The sequence below is a fragment of the Amphiura filiformis genome, chromosome 17 (assembly GCF_039555335.1).
Source record: "Amphiura filiformis chromosome 17, Afil_fr2py, whole genome shotgun sequence".
NCBI lineage: Eukaryota > Metazoa > Echinodermata > Ophiuroidea > Amphilepidida > Amphiuridae > Amphiura > Amphiura filiformis.
In genome coordinates, this window is record NC_092644.1 from 33,370,680 (window position 1) to 33,391,118 (window position 20,439).

General features: G+C 35.7%; 1 protein-coding gene across 2 annotated transcripts in view; it reads right to left on the bottom strand.

Annotated features, from left to right (window-relative positions):
- The window catches only part of LOC140137662 (LIM domain transcription factor LMO4-like), a 274,849-nt gene extending 255,020 nt beyond the window's left edge, over window positions 1-19,829 (bottom strand). For both annotated transcript variants that reach the window (XR_011856880.1, XM_072159397.1), the window contains exons 1-2: window positions 18,852-19,829; window positions 10,244-10,499 (exon numbers count right to left, since the gene is read on the bottom strand). Coding sequence is in view for 1 of the 2 variants with exons in the window: in XM_072159397.1 (XP_072015498.1) it covers window positions 10,244-10,499; window positions 18,852-18,903 (308 nt within the window). In the remaining variant the exon portion in view is untranslated. The remainder of the gene's footprint in view (window positions 1-10,243; window positions 10,500-18,851) is intronic.
- Between the last annotated feature and the right edge of the window lie 610 nt (window positions 19,830-20,439).

Genomic DNA, 20,439 nt, shown 5'->3' on the forward strand with positions numbered 1-20,439 from the left:
AACTGCCACTCCATCTATCCCAAGGAGCAAAGTGCAGGTCAGAAGCTTTTCTTCATAAGATGTTCATCATCTCATCATCAGAAATTGTTAAATGGGCTGTTCCGTTTGAAATCCCTACACCCCATATGGAAGACATGACCTTAATCTCTCATACAGAGCACAAATGGAGATACCCATTCAGGTAACCCCCATTTGAAATTCATTCTCCCTGTGTGGGAGATTAAGGTCATGTCTTCCATATGAGGGTGTATGGATGTCAAGTTGAACAGCCCAAATGTACTTGTGACACTACGTTGGCGATAGAGACTCACTCGTTTAACGGTTCTCCCGCAGTCCATTACTCTCCAATCGATTTAGTGATGTGGTAGTTGTAATAGTACGACACTCGAGGTATCATTAACGCTATACTTGCTATATCTGTTTATTAAAAAAGACGATCTTTTAACATCATTACGTAGCATAATCATCATAAGCTATACAAATCATTCAAAATTTCAAAAAATTTCCAATCATTGATCCTTCCATATTACCATTTTGATAGCCTATTAAAACTTCGAATGCAATTTTATTTGACAAAAATTCGAACTGATCTTTAATCAAAATATAAACTCATCAACTCAATCAATCTCGAATTTCATCAGTTGTTAAGAAAGATGTAATGAAGGTATTAAAGGGTTAACCGGGTTAACGTATGGGTGTATAGCAAAAGCAGGTTCCCGCGAGAGGCTCTCTCCATTATTAGAGCGCACACGTGTTCTCATAAGTGGAGCTTGCCAACTACAAATGATGTTTATCTTCCATTAGGCGAGCTCTACCAACTATATCCCCATTCCAATTTCTAACTTAAGACCTGTGACATCTATGTTATCTACGTGTATGAGATTTGAATGACAGAGCATCATTTTTTGGCGCTAAAATATCCACAGTTTGTGGTACTGAGAAGCTCTTCACCATCTTCTTCTTTTTCTTATCCAGTGGCGCCGCCGTGCAATCAGTGCTAATGGCCCGTAACTGCATTGAAATGGAGTGCTAGTCCATCCCTGAGCTCAAAAGGTCCATGTAATGCTTTAACTTACGATCAGCAAAAAAAAGAAGATAGAAAAAAAGAGAAAAAACTTACTCCTTGATTGGGCTCTAGTACGTACCATTAGCAACATGCTCAAAGATTCGGAGTGGCGGGAGGGAGGTTTCCCGCGGGAGATCATCCCTGTATTTTTACGACACAAGACGGCCGTGATAAAAGTAGATTTGGCCTCTCGCATGGGAACTTCCCCATCAAATGCGTTAGTGCTTTTTTATACATAAAGTAAGAAGAAGAAAGGTAATGGAGGCTGTTATGGTGTTAAAATGGAAAGGCTGTTTGCCTATCCAATCACGGATTGTTCGTCAGCGTCAAATATACGCCACAAAAGAAAAGGCCATTATCGGATGCACTAAGGACCATGAAGGTGGAGAATAAAGTGAATTACGACAGAAATGTATAGCTTGAAAATGCACTACAGAATAGACTGAAAGAGAGAACGTACATTTAAATAACCACACATTTTGATTAAGTGATGGAGATCCTTAATGCGTGTTTTTATCTTTTTTAGAAAGTCAAACAAAATGAAAATTTTAGAAGCTATTAAGAACGTTTTAGCTCTGGTTTTAAATTGATGACTGCCAACATAATGCATTAGCAATACACTTTGTATATTCTTGTATGTGTTTACGTGAAGAATGAAAAGGGGTTTTATTGAGTTACGTTGCTAGATGTGTATGTAATGGGGGTGTGTCTGAATGGGATGTGTTTGTGATCAAACCACAACAAACATATAATCAATCATTGTACACAAACTTCTTATTCTCCCCTTTCTCCGTCTCCCCTTCTCTCCTCTCCTTCTTCTTTTCCCTTTCATTTTCCTGCTTCGTCTTCTACTACTACTACTACTTCTCCTCCTTTTCCTCCCATTCTCCTCCTCATTCTCTTACCCTTCTCCTCTCCTTCCCCTTCTCCTCATTCTTCCTTATATTCCCCTCTTCATTTTGTTAACATTTCGTTTCTTCTTCTTTATCCTCCTCATCTTCTTCTGAGTTATTTTTGTGTTCTTGGTTATCCTCTGCTTACATTTCTTTTTTCCTCCTCCTCCTTCTCCTCCTTTTTCTTCTCCTCCTGCTATTCCTCCTCTGCTCCTTATCTTCTTCTTTATTTCTTTGTCTTATTTATGCTTCTTTTCTTCCTTCAATGTCGATTTCTTCAATTTTTTCTTTTTCGTTATCTTCTTTTTCTTCTGTAAGATCTTCTTGTTTCTTCTGCTTGATATTCTTTTTGTTCTTCTTTATTCTTTTTCCTCTTCCCCCTCCTCCTCTGCCTTTTCCTTGTCTTTTTTTTTTTTTTGCTTTTCTCTTTTCCTTTTCCTCTTTTTCCTCTTCAATTTCTTGTGTCGTCTTCTTGATATTATTTTTTAATTTCCTCTTCTTCTCTTTCTCCTTCTCCTTTCCTTCTACAGCTTCTTCTTCGTCTCCTTCCTCTTCTTCGTCTCTATATTTGAACACCATGTATAAACTCTCAACAACCATATAATCTCAGAAATGGTACAACATTTTCTCACATGTGAAAAAACACGAAAATGTTGAGTGCGTTACTCAAATTTACACAGCTGGGACGCAATACAGCTTATTTAAAAAACCTCACGATTCGAGTGTATGATAGTTAATGTGTCATTTGACATAAATTGCCAAGAAATAAGTGAATACAATATGCTTGGTCTATTATAACAATGATGAAGAGGTTTAAGTGCTCTTTGAAAGTTTCATGCACATATTATGACTAATTTGAGTAGCTCACTACAAAGTACACGTTTTACGAAAATTACCATTCATGACAACTTCCCGTGGTAAAGTAAACTTTCCAGATTTTGCAATACCATGCAGCATGTATGTAATGGGCTATAGTCAATGTATGTATATATACACTGTAAATTGGCCAGAACACATGGAACGCGTTCATTAATGTAACAGTTTTTTAACACATGACACGTGTTCAACTTATTTAGAGAACACTAGTGTTAATGTAGAGAACACAGGTGTTATTACCTCAGAACACTAGTGTAACATGTTCTAATCCTTTAAACTCTGGTGTTCAAAATTACTATCTATGAACACCTCGGACACATGAAAGAAATGTAACAGTTTTTAACACATGACACGTGTTCAAACATTGATTTTCAGAATGCTGGTGTTCAACCTTTATTTATACATTTTCAAAATCTCATTACTCGACAATAAACAAATACATGGTAGTATAAACAAGATAATGGCGGTGTTCCGAAGAATTCCGAGAGATGAAATCAGAGAGTTTTCACCTAAGGCAAGCCCAAGGCTCGAACCCTCGCCGATCGTATCTCCCGGCTGACAGCGCAACGCATTTCAATGCGATTTTCCTGCGATTAAAATCAGACTAAAATCGCTCGGCCATAGTCACCCTCTTGTGTCTCTCCTATGCTTGTTCATCGCTGTCCACAGATATACGGGCTCCGAGTCGCTCCCAAAGTTGCCCTGAATTTCATTCTTCTCTAAATCCTTCGAATTTACTCTCACTATCATCCCATTTGCCCGCCCATTTGTCTTGGAAAAGACAGTTTGTTATAGCGTTTCCCGGAAGCGTTTCCACGTTTCATCGCCATTGTTGTTGTTACTTATATCCCTCCTTCAAAGGAGCACCGTGTATTTCTCGCTGACACGTCGCAGCTCTCCAACGCCTCTATCTGCTCATCCGTTCCATTTTTGAATACCAGTATTCAATATAATCATTCAGAACACTTGTGACATGTCTGATCAATACGATGTGTTCTACATTATACTAAAAGAACACTAATGTGCAAGGCTTATCATATTTTCAAATACACTAGTGTTCTAAAGAGACAATTATGAACACCTCGGACGCGTCTGAGAGGCGTCACGTGTTCGGGAACATTTGCAGTGTACTTATGTAGATTGGGGTGAGAGGTTGGGTGTATTGTGGGTGGGGTGGGGTGGGTTTGTGGGTAGCCTACCGGGTGTGGTTGGTTGATGGTTTTGTGTGTCATTAAAAACGTAAATAACTATTAATAGTATAGGCTATAATAATGTATATTTTCCAGATTCCGCAATGCCAACGTAGCATGTAATTTGACTATTATGAATGTAATATCATAAGCAGGGTGTGTCGTGGGGGTGGGGAGGGTGGATTAGTGGGTGTACGGGTGGGGTGTCCTTATATGAGCGTGGAGTGGGGTTTTGTCACTACTATTTAGTGCATTACTGAAGATAACAATATAAACTGCTATCTACTGAAGATAGCAATATAATAAAGTAGTCTTTCCAGAATATATAATGCCACTTATGCATCTTGACTCAATATAGGTGTGTGTGGGGGTGCATTTGGGGTGGGGTGGATAGATGTGGGGTGCAGGGTGAGTGGGGGTGTGATGGGGTGGGTGTGTGTTGGTGTGTGTGGGTGGGTGGGGGTGTGTAAGTTGTGAGTTGTGGGGTGTATGTGATGGGGTGTGTCTGTCGGTGTGTTCACGTGTCTTTTAAGTTGGTGTGGGTGGGGGTGTGTCTGCGCAGAGTGTGTAAGGGGTTTGTGTTTGTTTATACGTGCTTGCGTATTAATCATACCCACAGCTTCATAAACTCATGACTAGTTTCCATATTTCCTTAATACTTAGCACCCGAACTATAGGAACCTTTTCTGTCCCAATTGAGCAGTCCTTCAACCGTTCTATAAAGATGGCAATTCTAATGCTTTCATTTTCTCACTTTTATCTCTCTTAACAATATGCATATCGGGGGAGTAGAGGCTTGCAAATTGTTGTCTGCCTAGAGAATCGGAATGGTGCGTTGTTATTCTGGAGCCTCATGAGAGCCAGTCCATCCACTTTAATTCACTCTCATACTGGGTGCTATTACGGAATTACCGTGCGCACAAGTGCCCAAGTATTTGCAAGTACAAGTGGCGCTAGCTGTACACGCGGAAGCTCTTAGGCCCAGGTTTGCCTCACCATAGCATAGTTTTCCATATATACGGATGATTGGACTGGTTATATGTACCGGCTTGAAAGCTAGCTCTTGCTTAAGTAGTAAGTACACCACGCGCTCAATTCTAAAAAGCTCAAGCTTGTAAAATAGAAAGAGAGTATGCGCCGGAGATATTACATGAGTAAAGTCAATTTGGGAACCTGAGAACCCACTTACAGTTGGTGAAATGGAACAAGGAAATTGAGATGAGAGGGCAGTCGAGGAGCTAAGAGTATTGCTTTAGAATCACGTCATTCCATCCGGGTTTTTCTCAGCTTTTATAAATGCACTTTGCAATTACATACACATGTTCCACTCAATGCATAACATCCTCGTCCAAGAATCCGTCACTCTATCATGTGTCATTTTTATACTCTTGCTTTTAATGTTTCTATTTTCGGTCCTATAGTACTGTATCCTTTTATAAGCATGATAAGTAAACTGTGAAGTGGCATAGCATAAATGGTAATGGGACATAAGGTAGGTTCTAATGTATTGCACTACTGTTTTATATTACCTTTTTAGTAGTCCTATGCCTTTCTATACTGTCATCATGTGTGTAAATACTCTAGCAGGCTAGGCGTTGATTTCTCGCTGCACTTAGCTAACACCGTGCCCCTTTTAATTCCCCAATTTCTCAATTTGGAAAATGCTCTCTACACTCAGACAATCAACATGATCAAGGACTTTCTTTTTTAGAATGCATCAATTTAGCGGAGAAGCAATCTCATTACTGTCTTCATTCACTTTACTACACACAGGCTTGCGCTGCTATACCGAACATCCGACCACTAAAAAACACTCGTATACACAAAAGAGTCCAAACTTTATATGACGTCATGGATCAAACGCAAGTCCCGATTGGTCAATTCTACAAGAAGTGAAATCTTTGCTTATGAATAATTTATAAGCTATAGACATAACATTCCAAAGGGTTTTTTGCGGTATTAATTTCCTATGACACAGGAGGTTTGTGCACATTTTGGCAATTTGTCGAAATGGATGTATTGATGAATGCACATATAAAATGTAATTACGATTGTTTGGATTTAGACTACACAAATTTAATAATCGTACAATTTCGACTTCGCATCAATAACAGACCACCTGAACAAATGATTGGTCTTGTGCAACTCGATACTAATTAGACCTATCTAATAAACTTCAGTACAATGCGCAAACTGAAACTACTTTTCTTTCTTTTATTTCATCACCGAGGAAATTTAATTTGCCATTTGTTTTCTTTATTAAGATATTTTCCCAAGATGTTACAAGAGTTTATTAGCCACTCCGGAAAGCTAGATCTGGATGAGTAAATGATTGCTGCATCGTCATTATTGATTTGACGGAAATTTTGACGTGATACTACAAGCTTCAAAATTAATATGGTTTTGTTCATTCTTTAGCCAAACAGTAAAAATCATAATTAATAATATTTATCTGTCAAACTGTCATGCGCATATTTGATTATATAAACATATATATTTAACCGCGACTTATGTAAACCCTTAAAAGCTTATGTCTGACAGATTGAAAAATTGCTTTTATATGGTATTTTTGGCATTTTTCGAGAGACAATACAACAATAAATTTCCCGACAAAGACAGAAGCCTCTCTGTGATGTCGCATTGGCCTGATAGCGAGAAGTTTGCATGTCATTTTATATCGCTGAAGCCAAAAACCACGTAATTTCCTTATTCTCTGCACAGCCTAAAGGCATTCCTTATGCATTTCCATACTTAATGCTACAAATTAGTTTTATATCCAATTCCTGGCGTCTTTAATTTCATTACATAGCCACGTCTAGCAGAATATTTTAAAGAATAAAGTATTTTCTTATGCCAAATATGGACATATACCACTTAGTAATGCATTGACCACGTATATTAGAATTGAATTCGCTATTGACTACGAAAAAGCTTTTCACAAAATGAGTGATATTTACGTTGAACAAAAAATCTATAATTTGGTGAAATTTCTCTCAATTTTAAGACTAAAATTACATTTTATGAAACGATACCTTTTAGAAAATTTGATAAATAACGAGAAGCGGATTGTATTATTGAGTTGATTCGTGTAAACACAATAATGTTGATGGAATTGAGGTTTGAAATAGATAAAAGCAATACTTTTATTGCAGTTTAAATTGATAATAACACAATATCTATAGCTATTGCATAGAAAATGGAGTTTTGATTGACAACATCAAGTTGAATAAGTAAAAGCATTAAAACACGTTATTGATTGCATGATTTATCACAGTTGCTGATGTAAAAGTTGGTAAAAATGGACAATTAAACAAAAACACATCTTCTTTTGATTTCTAGCTTACTTACCCTATTTCAGTCTCCTTGAGCAAGTTTTGTAAATTAGCAGCACTTGGGCTATAATGATATCATACCCAAAGGCATAGCTCAATAAACCCAATAAACCCATAGCTCAAAAGTTGGACCTCGCGTTGTGGAGTATGAGTTTTTGTACCAAACATACTCAAAGGTCATTCTAGAAGCATATTGGGTTTATAGAACTGTGTACGGACAGATGAGCATGTTTGAAGCATGTACTTCGACTAACAGAAGTGGGTAAGTGCAATAGCTGCCATGTGTAACTACCATGTGTAGATGCGTACAATATACTGTGTGTAAATTGCCAAATGTTCACATGGCAGCTATTGCACAATTTGCCGTGCTTCTTGACAGCAATATCAATATTTAAACTACTATATCATACAAATAAAACACAAAAAATGGAATGTTCTTTACCCACTAATCAAACATAATCAAGAACTAGACTTAGCTGTGGTCTAAGACCACGAACACAGCCGTGTTGTGGCCCCTTAAATGACCTTTGACCCCAAAATATATGAAAACGCCAATAGACATTGGCTAATGTCAATGCATGGGTGCACGTGGCACCACTTTGCTATGTTACTTGTGGCAGAAGGGGCATTTTGAAGGTTTTTCGTCTCAGACCGGAAGTGACCCCTTAATGACCTTTGACCCCAAATCTGTGTACACCCCATAGACACTGGGTAATAACAATGCATGTGTGCAAGTGGCGTCACTGTCCTACATAATCTGTGGAAGAAGATGCATTTTAAAGGTATTTCGTTTTATACCGGAAGTGACCCTTAATGAGATTTGACCCAAATAAAAAATACCACATATACATTGAGTGACTGCAGATCATGTGTGAACATACCGTTACTGTCCCATGTTTTACTTAGCTAATAAAAATTTTTGAAGGTTTTTCGTTTTATACCGGAAGTGACCCCTTAATGACCTTTGACCCCAAATCTGTGTACACCCCATAGACACTGGGTAATAACAATGCATGTGTGCAAGAGGCGTCACTGTCATACATAATCTGTGGAAGAAGATGCATTTTAAAGGTATTTCTTTTTATACCGGAAGTGACCCCTTAATGAGCTTTGACCCCAAATAAAAAAAATACCATATATACATTGGGTGACTGCAGATCATATGTGAACATACCGTTACTGTGCTATGTTTTACTTAGCTAATAAAAATTTTTGAAGGTTTTTCGTTTTATACCGGAAATGACCCCGTAATGACCTTTGACCCCAAATCTGTGTACACCACATAGACACTGGGTAATAACAATGCATGTGTGCAAGCGGGGTCACTGTCCAACGTAAGTTGTGGGAGAAGATGCATTTTTAGTTGAAATCACGTTTTTGACCCCTGTGACCCCTGCATGACCTTTGACCCCACAAGTTTCATGTGACATGTAGGGGCACGGTCAATGATCATTGTGACCAAGTTAGGTCAAAATCGATGTAAGCATGTGAGTGCTAGAGCAAATGTAATGGTTGACAGAAGAAAGAAGAAGAAGAAGAAGAAGAAAGAAAGAAAGAAAGAAAGAACCTGTAAGAAAAAAGACACAGCCGTGACTAACGTCACGGCTGTGTAATCAAATTTGTTTGATATATGCAAAAACTTCCATATAACTTCCGCTTTCCAAACCAAAATCTTAATTGCCAATTTACGTCTTCAACTGTTCAATATTTAATCCAACTTATCTATTTTCACCGATACATGTAACCAATCACTGCAAAAAATATAGTGTATAACATTTTCCTGTGCATCGTATAAATGAACTGTGATATGCAGCCCTATACTATTTTTAAAAAAAATTGATATTAAATACATGCGATACTTGTGCTTTTTTGTGATATAATAGACTCTTATCATTGTTTTTAATCTCTTTTTTTATATGGAATTTTAGATGAATAATATACATGGTATTTTAATATCGTACAGTGTTTTAGTTCTTAAATTTGAGAGATTAGTTATTCAATTACCAAATTAATATTTTTGATTTAATAATATTTGATGCAACACATGTAAAGTAATAACAATATCGATTATTTTGAAACTTAATCGTTATATATTCAATATTAATCTCAATATGTTTCAAACTCTGCTTTAAAAAGAAACTTAATTAGGATGAACGACTAATTAACTGAAATTCATAATTACTTTCCATAATTAAATTTCAATACGGTATTATTAAATATTAAATCAAATTAATTAAAGGTGTGTGACCCGATTGACAGCCTCGTCCCCCACTTTACCCCATCAACATGCAGATTTTGGTATCAGGTCAAAGTTCATATTTTTCTCATAACTCTTGAAAACCCAGCAAACACAAAACATTTTTGAAAATTATTCGCAAAAGTTGCCAGAAAATGTTTAAATGTCGGGTTATGTAAGGGGTATAAAACGTTTTCACAACATTCACAATTTTTTTAAAATTTAGTGCAAAATATTCTAACATTATCTAAGTGCTGACAAATTATTTGGCAAAATGTTGGCAAAACATATTTTACAATAACATTTTGATAAAAATTTTAAAATGTTGTTGTAATGTGTTTTCATACAAAACTTTATAAAACCGGATATTTAAGTTATTAAAACGTTTTACCAAAACCAAAACTCAAAATATAACCTGTTTAAAACGTTTTGTGTTTGCTGGGAATTTAGGCCTGTCTGTCTTGTTTAGGCGGTATAAACTTGGTGATTTATACCACCACAGAAGTCGTGTACTGTGCTGTGGACACATGCATGTTCTATGACATTTCTGCTTCTAGAATCCAAAACTTACATGTAGAATATGAATGTTTGAGTGATGGGCCACCTTTAAAAGGATCCTGTTTTTTGCTGACACCAAGAAAATACCTTACCTTATGTAGTCTTTCTTGCACAAAATCATTCCTCCTTTTGAAAAACATGAGTTCCCAACATCACCAAGCTGTACATTACAGCATGAACATTTCAGACAGCCCGTATGCCAGAATCTGTCTACCGCATGAAGCAGAAATCGGTCGATGATTTTTCCTCCGCATCCTGCACAACAGCGAACAGGATTGTTGTTGTTATTGTTTATATTGGTGTTTGCTCTCAGAGCTGGTCTTGTGTTTTCTTTTGAACTCTCCTTCCCTGCAATGATGTGAAAAATAAATAAATGAATATATTAAAATGTAACAATATTCATATCAATAGTCAATTTGATGTAGGTGTATCAAAATTGGGAACATTTATGAACATGATGAACACAAATACGTTTAATTATCAGGATGTTAACAGTGAAATACTGGTAGTAGTAATAATAATAAACAACAGAACTGATGAACCTCTTCAAACATATAAATCATAATTTCTGTAATTTCTTCTTTTTGCAGAGTCATTAAAACAAAAATGGAAATAATAGACCTTACATGAATTGTGTTTCTTTGTTCACATAATTGTCCATCTGTACAGGGTGTGCAAACATAACACAACACACGACACACCCCAAACCCCACCCACCCACCCCACACCCTCACAGGTGCAAATTCCCCTTAATTGGCTTCACTTTAATTGCAATTATTCATTAACTGCTATTAATAATTGGTCAATTAACTTGAGTTGCTTTGTCCCTAATTGTGTTACAAGCCTTGATTTAATCAAAATAATTGGCCTCATTAAACCAACCATAACACGCTTTTTCATTAGCTCGTTATTTTTCCTTTTCATTCCTGAGGCAAAAAGAGTAGTTCTCGTTTTATTTATTCTGTCATTATTCAGATATAAAGTGTGTTTCAAACTTTCCATTTTGGGGTTTGAGGGTATACACACGTGTTTGCATAAGCAACTCTGACGTGACCACCAAAGTAAAAACACAGTTGATGTTATTTACTTGTTATACTGCATATATTCTACTTTTAAAATACAATACTACTGCCTTTTTCTTGGGATGTTTGTCCTCTCTGATCCTAAAGTAGAATATATGCAGTAACAAGTGAAATAACTTAGATACTTTGTTTTGATTCAGGAGACATAGTTTTGTATGCTTTTAAATCGGTAGATTGGTCTACCTCCCAAAGTAAAAGGGACGTATTGGTATACAACTAAAAATTACAACCTAGTGCCTTTTATTTGAGAGGAGGCATATAACGTATAACAGATGCTGTGTTTTGATTTGGGATACATATATTTTGTATATAGTTGAAGAAGTCTGCTCCAAAAGTAACAACGCCGTATCTGCATACACTGCAAATAATTATTACTCAACTGTTGAGTAAAAAGGAATAGAGCAATAACATGAGTGAATTGAAATCAATATTGATTAAATTTTACTCATATATTGAGTAAAAATTTAATCAAATATCAATATTGAGTACCATTTGACTCATTTTGTGGCTCTGTTCCCTTTTTACTCAACATTGAGTATATTTTTTTATTATGATTCATCTATAGCTACAGAAAAATACCGCATAAACAAGTAAATAACACAGCAGATATGTGTTTTGATTTGAAAAACACAAAGTTTTGTATGCAAAAGTAAAGAGACAGTATCGATACACAACTATAATACAACATGCACTGTAAAAATATTTTACTCAACACTGAGTAAAAAGGTCACAGCTCAACGGTTGAGTAAAAATATTACTCAACATTGAGCTCATAGGTCACAACTCAACTGTTGAGTAAAAAATTACTCAACATTGAGTATTTTTTACTCATTTGTTGAGTTGTGACGTATATGAGCTCAATGTTGAGTAATTTTTTACTCAACTGTTTAGCTGTGACCTTTTTACTCAGTGTTGAGTAAAACATTTTTACAGTGTGCTGCCTTTTACTTGGGACGAAGGCATTTTGACCAGTCTGAAGTCAAAATGTAATCAACAAGTAAATAACATAGTACATCAGTTTGCTCTCGAATTTTTAAAAACACATTGTCTGCATGATTGTGATCTGTTAATGCATTTACTCTGTTTTACTTTGAGAACCAAATTATACTTTTGGCACTTTCTTAATACCTTTGTTGCTCAAAAAGTCTCGATCATTCCTAATAAGTAATTCAGGAAATTCAATCAGTAAATTTATAGCACAAGCATTCAGTCAAGTAATTGCAATTATTTAAATTATAGTTTTACTAATCGCGTCATTGTTGTCACAAATATTTGACATAATTTCAATATTATACTCTACATGATAATAATCTATAGAAAGCTTGTCTCAATTAAATCTCTGGAGCTTTCAGGATATTCTGTACGTTTTAGTGGCATATTTCAATTTCTGGGGACATATTCTCTGAAATTACTTGCAATATAGAATAATCTATAAATAATAATGTTGGGTTTTAGAATATTCAACAGTTTTAGAAACATAAAAACTTGTGAACTTATCTATGTTTATAAAGCGACATAAACTAATAACTAATCATGTCTTCTGCTAATGCTGGGTTTTAGAAATTTTAGTTAAATTTTATGCCATTATGTTTCAACAGTTTATTTTAAACTTCTTTTAAAAGCTAACACTCAGGTTTCAGTTTAGTCTTATGACATGCTTCAACTATAATATATTCTGATTAGCAGAATAACATTGTGCTTCCTTTTTCCTTTTGGGTGTTTTGTAAATTCGCTCTTATTGTATGTTTCTTTTTGTGTGTGTGAATGGATACCAATCATTAGCTCAACCACGTGACCCAGTCCCACAAAAACCGGAAACATATCGGCAGACCTTATTTTGAGGAAAGGTAATATTAGGCTACATAGCAAATAAACAATATGCTGAATGCTTTTTTTTATGTGTATGTTTGTTCTGTTTTTTTGTTGTTTTTTGTTCTGGTTTTTTTTTTTTTTTGGGGGGGTGATGTGTTACATACATAATACAGTATATTACATATGGACAAATATATGCAAGAAAATGGGGATTATTATTAATAACAGCCTACTGAGTTTGTTAATCCCTTTTCAGTGCTGTGTAGTTGTAGAAATTAATTGTTTTATTTCTCATAACTGCATCGACACTCTAGTCTTAGCAACTTGTATGCCATATCTTCAAAAGTATACAGGGTATCAAAACAAACTTGGTGTAATTTTAAAGCTTATTGCCTAATACGTACATGTATGTATCAAATATCAAATTTCAACATGTACCTGATTTTATGAGAGCGGGTCACAATTACATATAAGTTTGATTTAAGTTTTGGAGTAAAGCATAATACTAGCAGCCATGCAGCTGGGCTATATTACGTGTGTCCTTAATCGCCACCTGTGTTTACCTGCCCCACTATAGAGTTTTAGTGAATGCCTTAGTGCCCATTGAGTGGGCCCTACATACAGCTAGTTAACAATAGACAATGAATGTATTGCAGTTTACACGTTTCGTGCTATAAATATAAATGATCGTTATAGTGAAATAAAAATGTACTTCAATTCTAGTTATGGGAATAGAAGTGGGACTTATTATTTTGATGGTCGTTTGTTAAGTTTTTGTGCATATATAGGCCCTATATAATAACAAAATGGGTATTGTGATTGTGAGCATGTTTATCATGAGTTTTTGCTGCTTATATTTTGTCAATATTTCGAATCCAAATAATTATGTCTAGATACTTTGGTCCAGATGTTTTTTCTTATTTCAACCTAAATGTGAAATTTGTTCTTTCAAAATCTTTACATTCTTCTGTAGTTTGGACTGTGTACATGGTGTAAATGCCTTGTTTTATTTTTAATATTATTATCAGTATGAGTATTACTAATATTAGCATTAATTTATGATTATGATTATTATTATTATTATTATTATTAGTGTTATTATTATCATCATCATTAGTATTAGTATGGTATAGTAACAGCCATGATATGAGTTATTATCATCATTATCATCATCATCATCAGCAGCAGCAGCAGCAGCAGCAGAAGCAGCATTAACAGCAGCAGCGCCACCACCGGCACCAGCACCACACCAGCACCGTCACCACCACCAGCACCACCACCGATTCAGCTGACACACATTTTTGTGACACACATTTTGTTTAAACAGGAACTATCATCGTTGAAGAAACTCTACTGAGAGTGAACATTGAACAATGCCTTTGTTTATTTGAAGTTGGAATACATATATGTATGAGTGTCACTTTTAATTATCATTTTTTACACTTATGAATAAGTTATCATCAATATGGTCATTTTTATTAACTTGCAAGAAATGCAGGTACAGGTTTGAAATTTTAATATAATTGTATATTTTACTCCATCGGATATGGCACAATAGCAGGCAGTCACAAACTTATGTTTGCTATTAATAGGCATTATTAATTTTTCAGAAACCCAATTATGATACCGACAGCATCATTAATTAACGTGGAGCATGCGACGACCCTTACTAATATTAAACATCAAAGTATTTCAATAACAATTTGCTAATTATTTCAACAAGCAAGCACACAACGCGCCGGAGGTTGGAGCTGTCATATGGTACCATTTAATGATGCTAGTATTTTAATAAAATATCTTGTTAACCACAAATTGGAAAGAGGAGAAAGAGATGAGGAGAGGGAGGGAGTGCGAGAGAAGAGATATACCGTATAGAGAGATGAGAGAGAGAGAGAGAGAGGAAAGAGAGAGGAGGGGGAGAGAGAACGAGATTAAAGAAGAGTCAGAGAGACTAAAGAGACAGAAAGAGCGGAGAGATGAAGAGGGAGAGAGAGAGAGAGGGGAAGGGAGAGTGAGAGGGAGGGGGAAGAGAGATAGAGTGGGGGGAGAGAATGAGTAAAGAAGAGAGAGCAAAGAGTCTGAAAGATTCAGAAAGAGTAAAGTTGAGCATGATGAATAAAGAGGGTATATATGGGAAAGGAAGGAAGATAAGGAGAAGGAGTAGAAGATAGAGAGAAGAGGAGAGTAAAGGGAAAAGAGAGGAAATGGGAAAGAGAACAGGATAAAGAGGAACGATTGAGAAAGGGAGGAAAGAAGGCGGGAAGGAGGAGAGAACGAGAAAGAGGTATAGAAGTAGAGAGAGAGAGAGCTAGAGAGGGTGTTTATTATTTTATATATGAAAATAAAGTGGTATTTATAAGTTTGTCTAATCGTGTTTCCTTGTCCCAAAAGACTTGATTTTAGTCATTCAAATACATTCTTCATGAAAATTTCTTTATTGCCTCTATTACAAAAGTGTTAACATTTCGTCTTTAGGGTAAACCGATAGAATGAACAAAATTAAATGCCACGACGGAAACACGACGTTAATGATACCAGCATGTTTGTGATCATTTATATGCACCATATGTGAAGTTTTTCATTTATATGATTAATAAATTAAAACAAATCAGTTTGTGTTTGATTACCATCGAATTTAATGTACCATAAAAAGCAATTTGATTGGAATAATTTTACAATTAAGACCAGATTGTTTTGTGTAAAATATAAGTTCTAGTATTCATTTATTTTAATAAAGAGATGGGCAAAATTTTACGACTTACGTTGGATATATCATGATATGGGGACAATGCACATCATTTTTATAATACTGATTATTCATTATCGGGACAATAACAGTTGGCCGAATAGAGACATATTTAATAATTTAATAAAGACAGCTGTATCATTAATAAGGGATTGTGGACAATTTCGTTTGCTGTAATACAGGTCTCTATACATGATTTTTAATTAAAATTTATACCATTGTTAACCAAAATAATCCAATTCAATCAATTTTGTATGTCATCTGGAAAATTTCTCAAATCACAGAAAATAGTAATTATAATATAAATATATATTTTCAGCGCTACAATCTTATTTCAGTAATTGCAATACAAAATAATATCTTTTGGTTCATATAAATTGCGGTACATCAAACTGAATGATATTAATTTTAGAAAAAATGAATATACAATAATTTGTCATTGAAACAGTATTGGATATATGTATTACAATTTTAATTCCATTAAATTATTAACCATGGTTGGCGTGCTTTCACAATAATCTATTATTCCACTTTACTTCTTAATTAAAAACATCTCTTATATATAGACTACTAGAGTGCTATATCAGTTGAGCCTTTTAAAATTTGTCACCAGAAATTACTCTAACTCTCTCACGTAGTTGTCGTCACAGAGGTACATTAGCGAGTACTCGTTAATGCAAAGACTAATTCTCGTTTTCTAAAGTGGGCACAATTTATCCAGCACCGGGTCGAATCTCAAATCCACTTCCATTTGCGAGGAGCAAATGATGCTATATATGAACGAGTCATTTGAAATGGGTTTTCTAATACCGGCACATGCTTGTCCATTAAGCTCGAGCTAAGTAACGCTGTTATTCCAAGTGCAATTAAAGCTATCAACTCACAAAATAAACACCATCAACTTAACGCTTGCTTTTACTTATTTCAGCTCACATGGACGGACGTTTGTTGTGTGGAAGTGGTCGTATATTATAATCCTCTGCTCTTCCGTTTGAGTTTTTTTTTTTCTCTCTCACACATTTATTGTCCAACAACACGTCGTTAAAATTAGTTCAACGGCAATTAAAGTCTAGTCTGTGCCTATGGGGTTAGTTGACGCGAGTGCTGACTGGGTTAATAACACTGATGATATTTGCATCCAGTGATTAATTTTCAACCTTGATTACAATATTTTCCCTACAATATATTGGGATGTTACAAGAGCCACTGACCCAAATATTATCTTATTTGAACTATTTCTCATGTAGATGTCAAACATATCGATTAAAATTGAATTTAGTACTTCTGTGGTTTTTTATTTTTATTTTTTTTTTATTTGGGAAAAATATATTTTACACTTGACTACAGCACAGAAATGGTTACGGAAGGGTCTTCCTTATTGTGATTTATAAACATGCATGTATGGTAGATGGTGCAAGCACTATATGGGTTGCACTTTATCAATGCTTTTACCTACTCTTGCTCAAAATTAAAACCATTCTTTGAATCTTGGGGTGTTATACATGATGTAATTAAGAATGCTTGTATGTAATAAATGAATCGGGAAATTGCGTCTCTCTCCATGGTATTAGTGCTAACATGGCAAACATAAACAGAAAGTTAACATCCTTGCAAATTAAATGGGCAGCTAGCTATATAGCAATACACCATCCACGAGCATTTCTCTCTCCGCTCTGTCAATAGTCCGATTAAATGAATGTTGGGAAATTAAAATTGAGAAAACTAATTAGCGCTCATGGCTGGCTGAATTGACATAATAAGACTGGAGATTTTGAACTGGCCCTGTAAACACAGGTCATGACTATCTATATAAGTATATACCGCAAAAACACGTGCGTGGAGGCTACGTTAAGCTTCAAATTCTAATTCAATTGAAATGAAATGCAATATAGTTAAGTAGTTCAGCGGATTCGCATTCCATTTTTGTCTCTCCACAAAATCAAATATTATTAATAACTCCCGACTCAATAATGGACTGTATTAATTGTATTATGAAACGAAAACAGTCCGTATATTGAAAGCTTATTTTTCATTAGAGTATAACATTTATGAACGTAAAACTAATGTAGCGAACCCAAATGCCAAATAGCAATAAACCTAGTTTATTCCTTTAGATTCCTTATTATTGCTTCTCTGACCTTCACGTAGATTAGTTTTGCTACCTATAGGTAAGGTGTACTATTTTATCACAAAAAAATCCTACACAGTGTGTTAAGTTAAGTAAGAAATCATTGGGTAAATCTAAAGAAAATAGTGCTTAACCACTGGGCCGTTAATTTACTTAGCATTGATAGACATCTGTGTAACTAAAGCATTTTTTTCTTCTTCGTTTTAGCAAACTTCATTGAACACAAAATGCATGTATATGTTGGTTAGCCGATGGGTGAATCTAAACTCTACGGCTGATTTGTGTGCTGAAGAGCCGAAACCTAATGTTTAAAATACACTGATTGTCACTTTGGAGTATCTTACAGCCTTTGGTGACAGTTCAACTTGCATACCACACAGGGCATACGGACTGGTGACCTTAATTCGGGACACAGCCAAAGCTTACTCTTATAACTAAAACCCGTCCCCTTAGGGTGAAAAGATAGTTAGGTTTTCTTTAAGCACAGACATATAGACAATTAGCTCTCCCCATCTGTACCTCATTTAAGGCTGGAAAGGAGGCGTGGAAATGACGAAGAGAGGAATAAAAAGGCAATTTTGTATTGGTGGCTAGCCTGATAAAAATAAGGACACGGGGTAACATTGATATGTATGGTGGAATAAATGCATGAATCAGCAGTGAGCTTTTAGTGTCGCTGTCTGACACCAAGTCTCCTATTGCCCTGATGCGTAATTTGGAACGCATCGCACATTAAAACGAAACAGCAAATGTATTTCCATTAGGCATTCGTTTGTACAGGGATTGCATATTGGGTAGAAGTCCCATGCTATCTCTACGTCCATGTGTTAGCATGCCTTGCTAGCTATATGGATGGTATGGTATACCTAAGTAGCATCAGTGCACTAATGGACATTATATTCAGCAAGGTGCATTACCACTGTACCACTTACCATGATCAATTCCTGGTTGTGTCGTACTACTCTCCATAGCACTGGATGACATTTACAGCGAAAGTGAGTGAAGAATAAAAAAAATAAATAAGTAGTCTCCAAAATAATGTTCCTGTGTTTAAGGGTAAAAAGTGTTAAAAGTCCATATCCTGGTTAGTATAGATGCTGGTAAATAAAGTAGCCAATGAATTCTGACGTTATCTCGTGTAAGCAGTAGTAGTAGATAGATATCCCAGAGTTCGTGTTTATGTGTTGATGATGCGAGCCAGTCTCAACCACACGTCTATCGTAGCAGATGTAGTGATGTACACTGAGTGTAAAACCGCCAACGTCGTGTAGTACATGTAGTCGACGTAGGCCTCGGGGGATGGGACTGTCTTACTGCTCAGTACAGGCAGTTGTTGAACTACTGCGCCGCGTGAAACATATATATATGAGATCTAATTCATTAACGCCGCAATTTGTAAGATCACTGTTAGTAGAGCTAGCTTTGTTAATTCCATGTAAGATATTTCAAAAACACTGTTGCAGCGACGCCAGTATATATGGTGTATACTCCTGTGCTTTCAGATGCACACTAACGTATAGCTCATTCCGATATGTCAAGATATATAGATATATATATATATATATATGATTAAGTACGATAGTCCAATTATAGATACCAATCAATCAATCAAGTATGCTCTCAATTAATTAAGCAAAATGTCTGCAGGAAGACAAAACTCAAAACGTTTTAAGAATCAAGCAGAAAATACATATGTAGTATCCAATGCGACGTAAAAATACGTTGTTGTTGTTAAAGCGAATATGTATTTGTGTGTGTAAGCAGAGGCGAACATGTGCATATAGCAAACAGCCAGGCAGCTTCACACAACTGATTCGGAACACGATGCGCCGTAGTTTGGCTCTGACGGGTTAATGATTACATTTGCTTGCTTGCACGATGATCGTATACCGCATACGTAAAGCACGAAACCTTATTACCTTCGAACTGGGGCGGCGGGTGTTCGGTTGTGTGGTGAGTGAGTGAGCGAGTTCGTGATAGTGATTATCGAAAAGCGCGCCACTGTAAGTTGACATTATGCCAGTGCTTTTTCCTCCTCTTCTTTCTATAAATGATCATCTGGGTGTAAGTGTGTGTGTCACATTTGTTCCAAAACTTCTTCGCTGGGGGGGGCAAGTTGTGAGGAGGCCCCTGAGGCCCCTTCGAAAAAGAAAAGACCTACATTTTTCAGGTTTTGGGGGGAAACAATCTATATCTTCAATATGAATGGTCAAAATTTCCAATTGATCGTTGGCTTTTCATCCCAGCTTCATTACTTAAATTACATATCATTAGATTTATACAATTTACTTTGAGGACTGTTAAATTTCAAAAATTTCATTTGCCAGAAAATATCTATCATATCGCGAATTTAAAAAAAAATCAAAATCACAATTAGGCCGTATAAAATTAATGTTTTGGTTCTCGTCCAGAGGATTTTCATGAATTGATGAGGGAGGAGGTGTTTTTTTTTTTTTTTTTTTCAATGTAAAATTAGCATTGTCAGTAGTTTTCGGTCTTCTCCAAAAGTGCTCGAGGAAA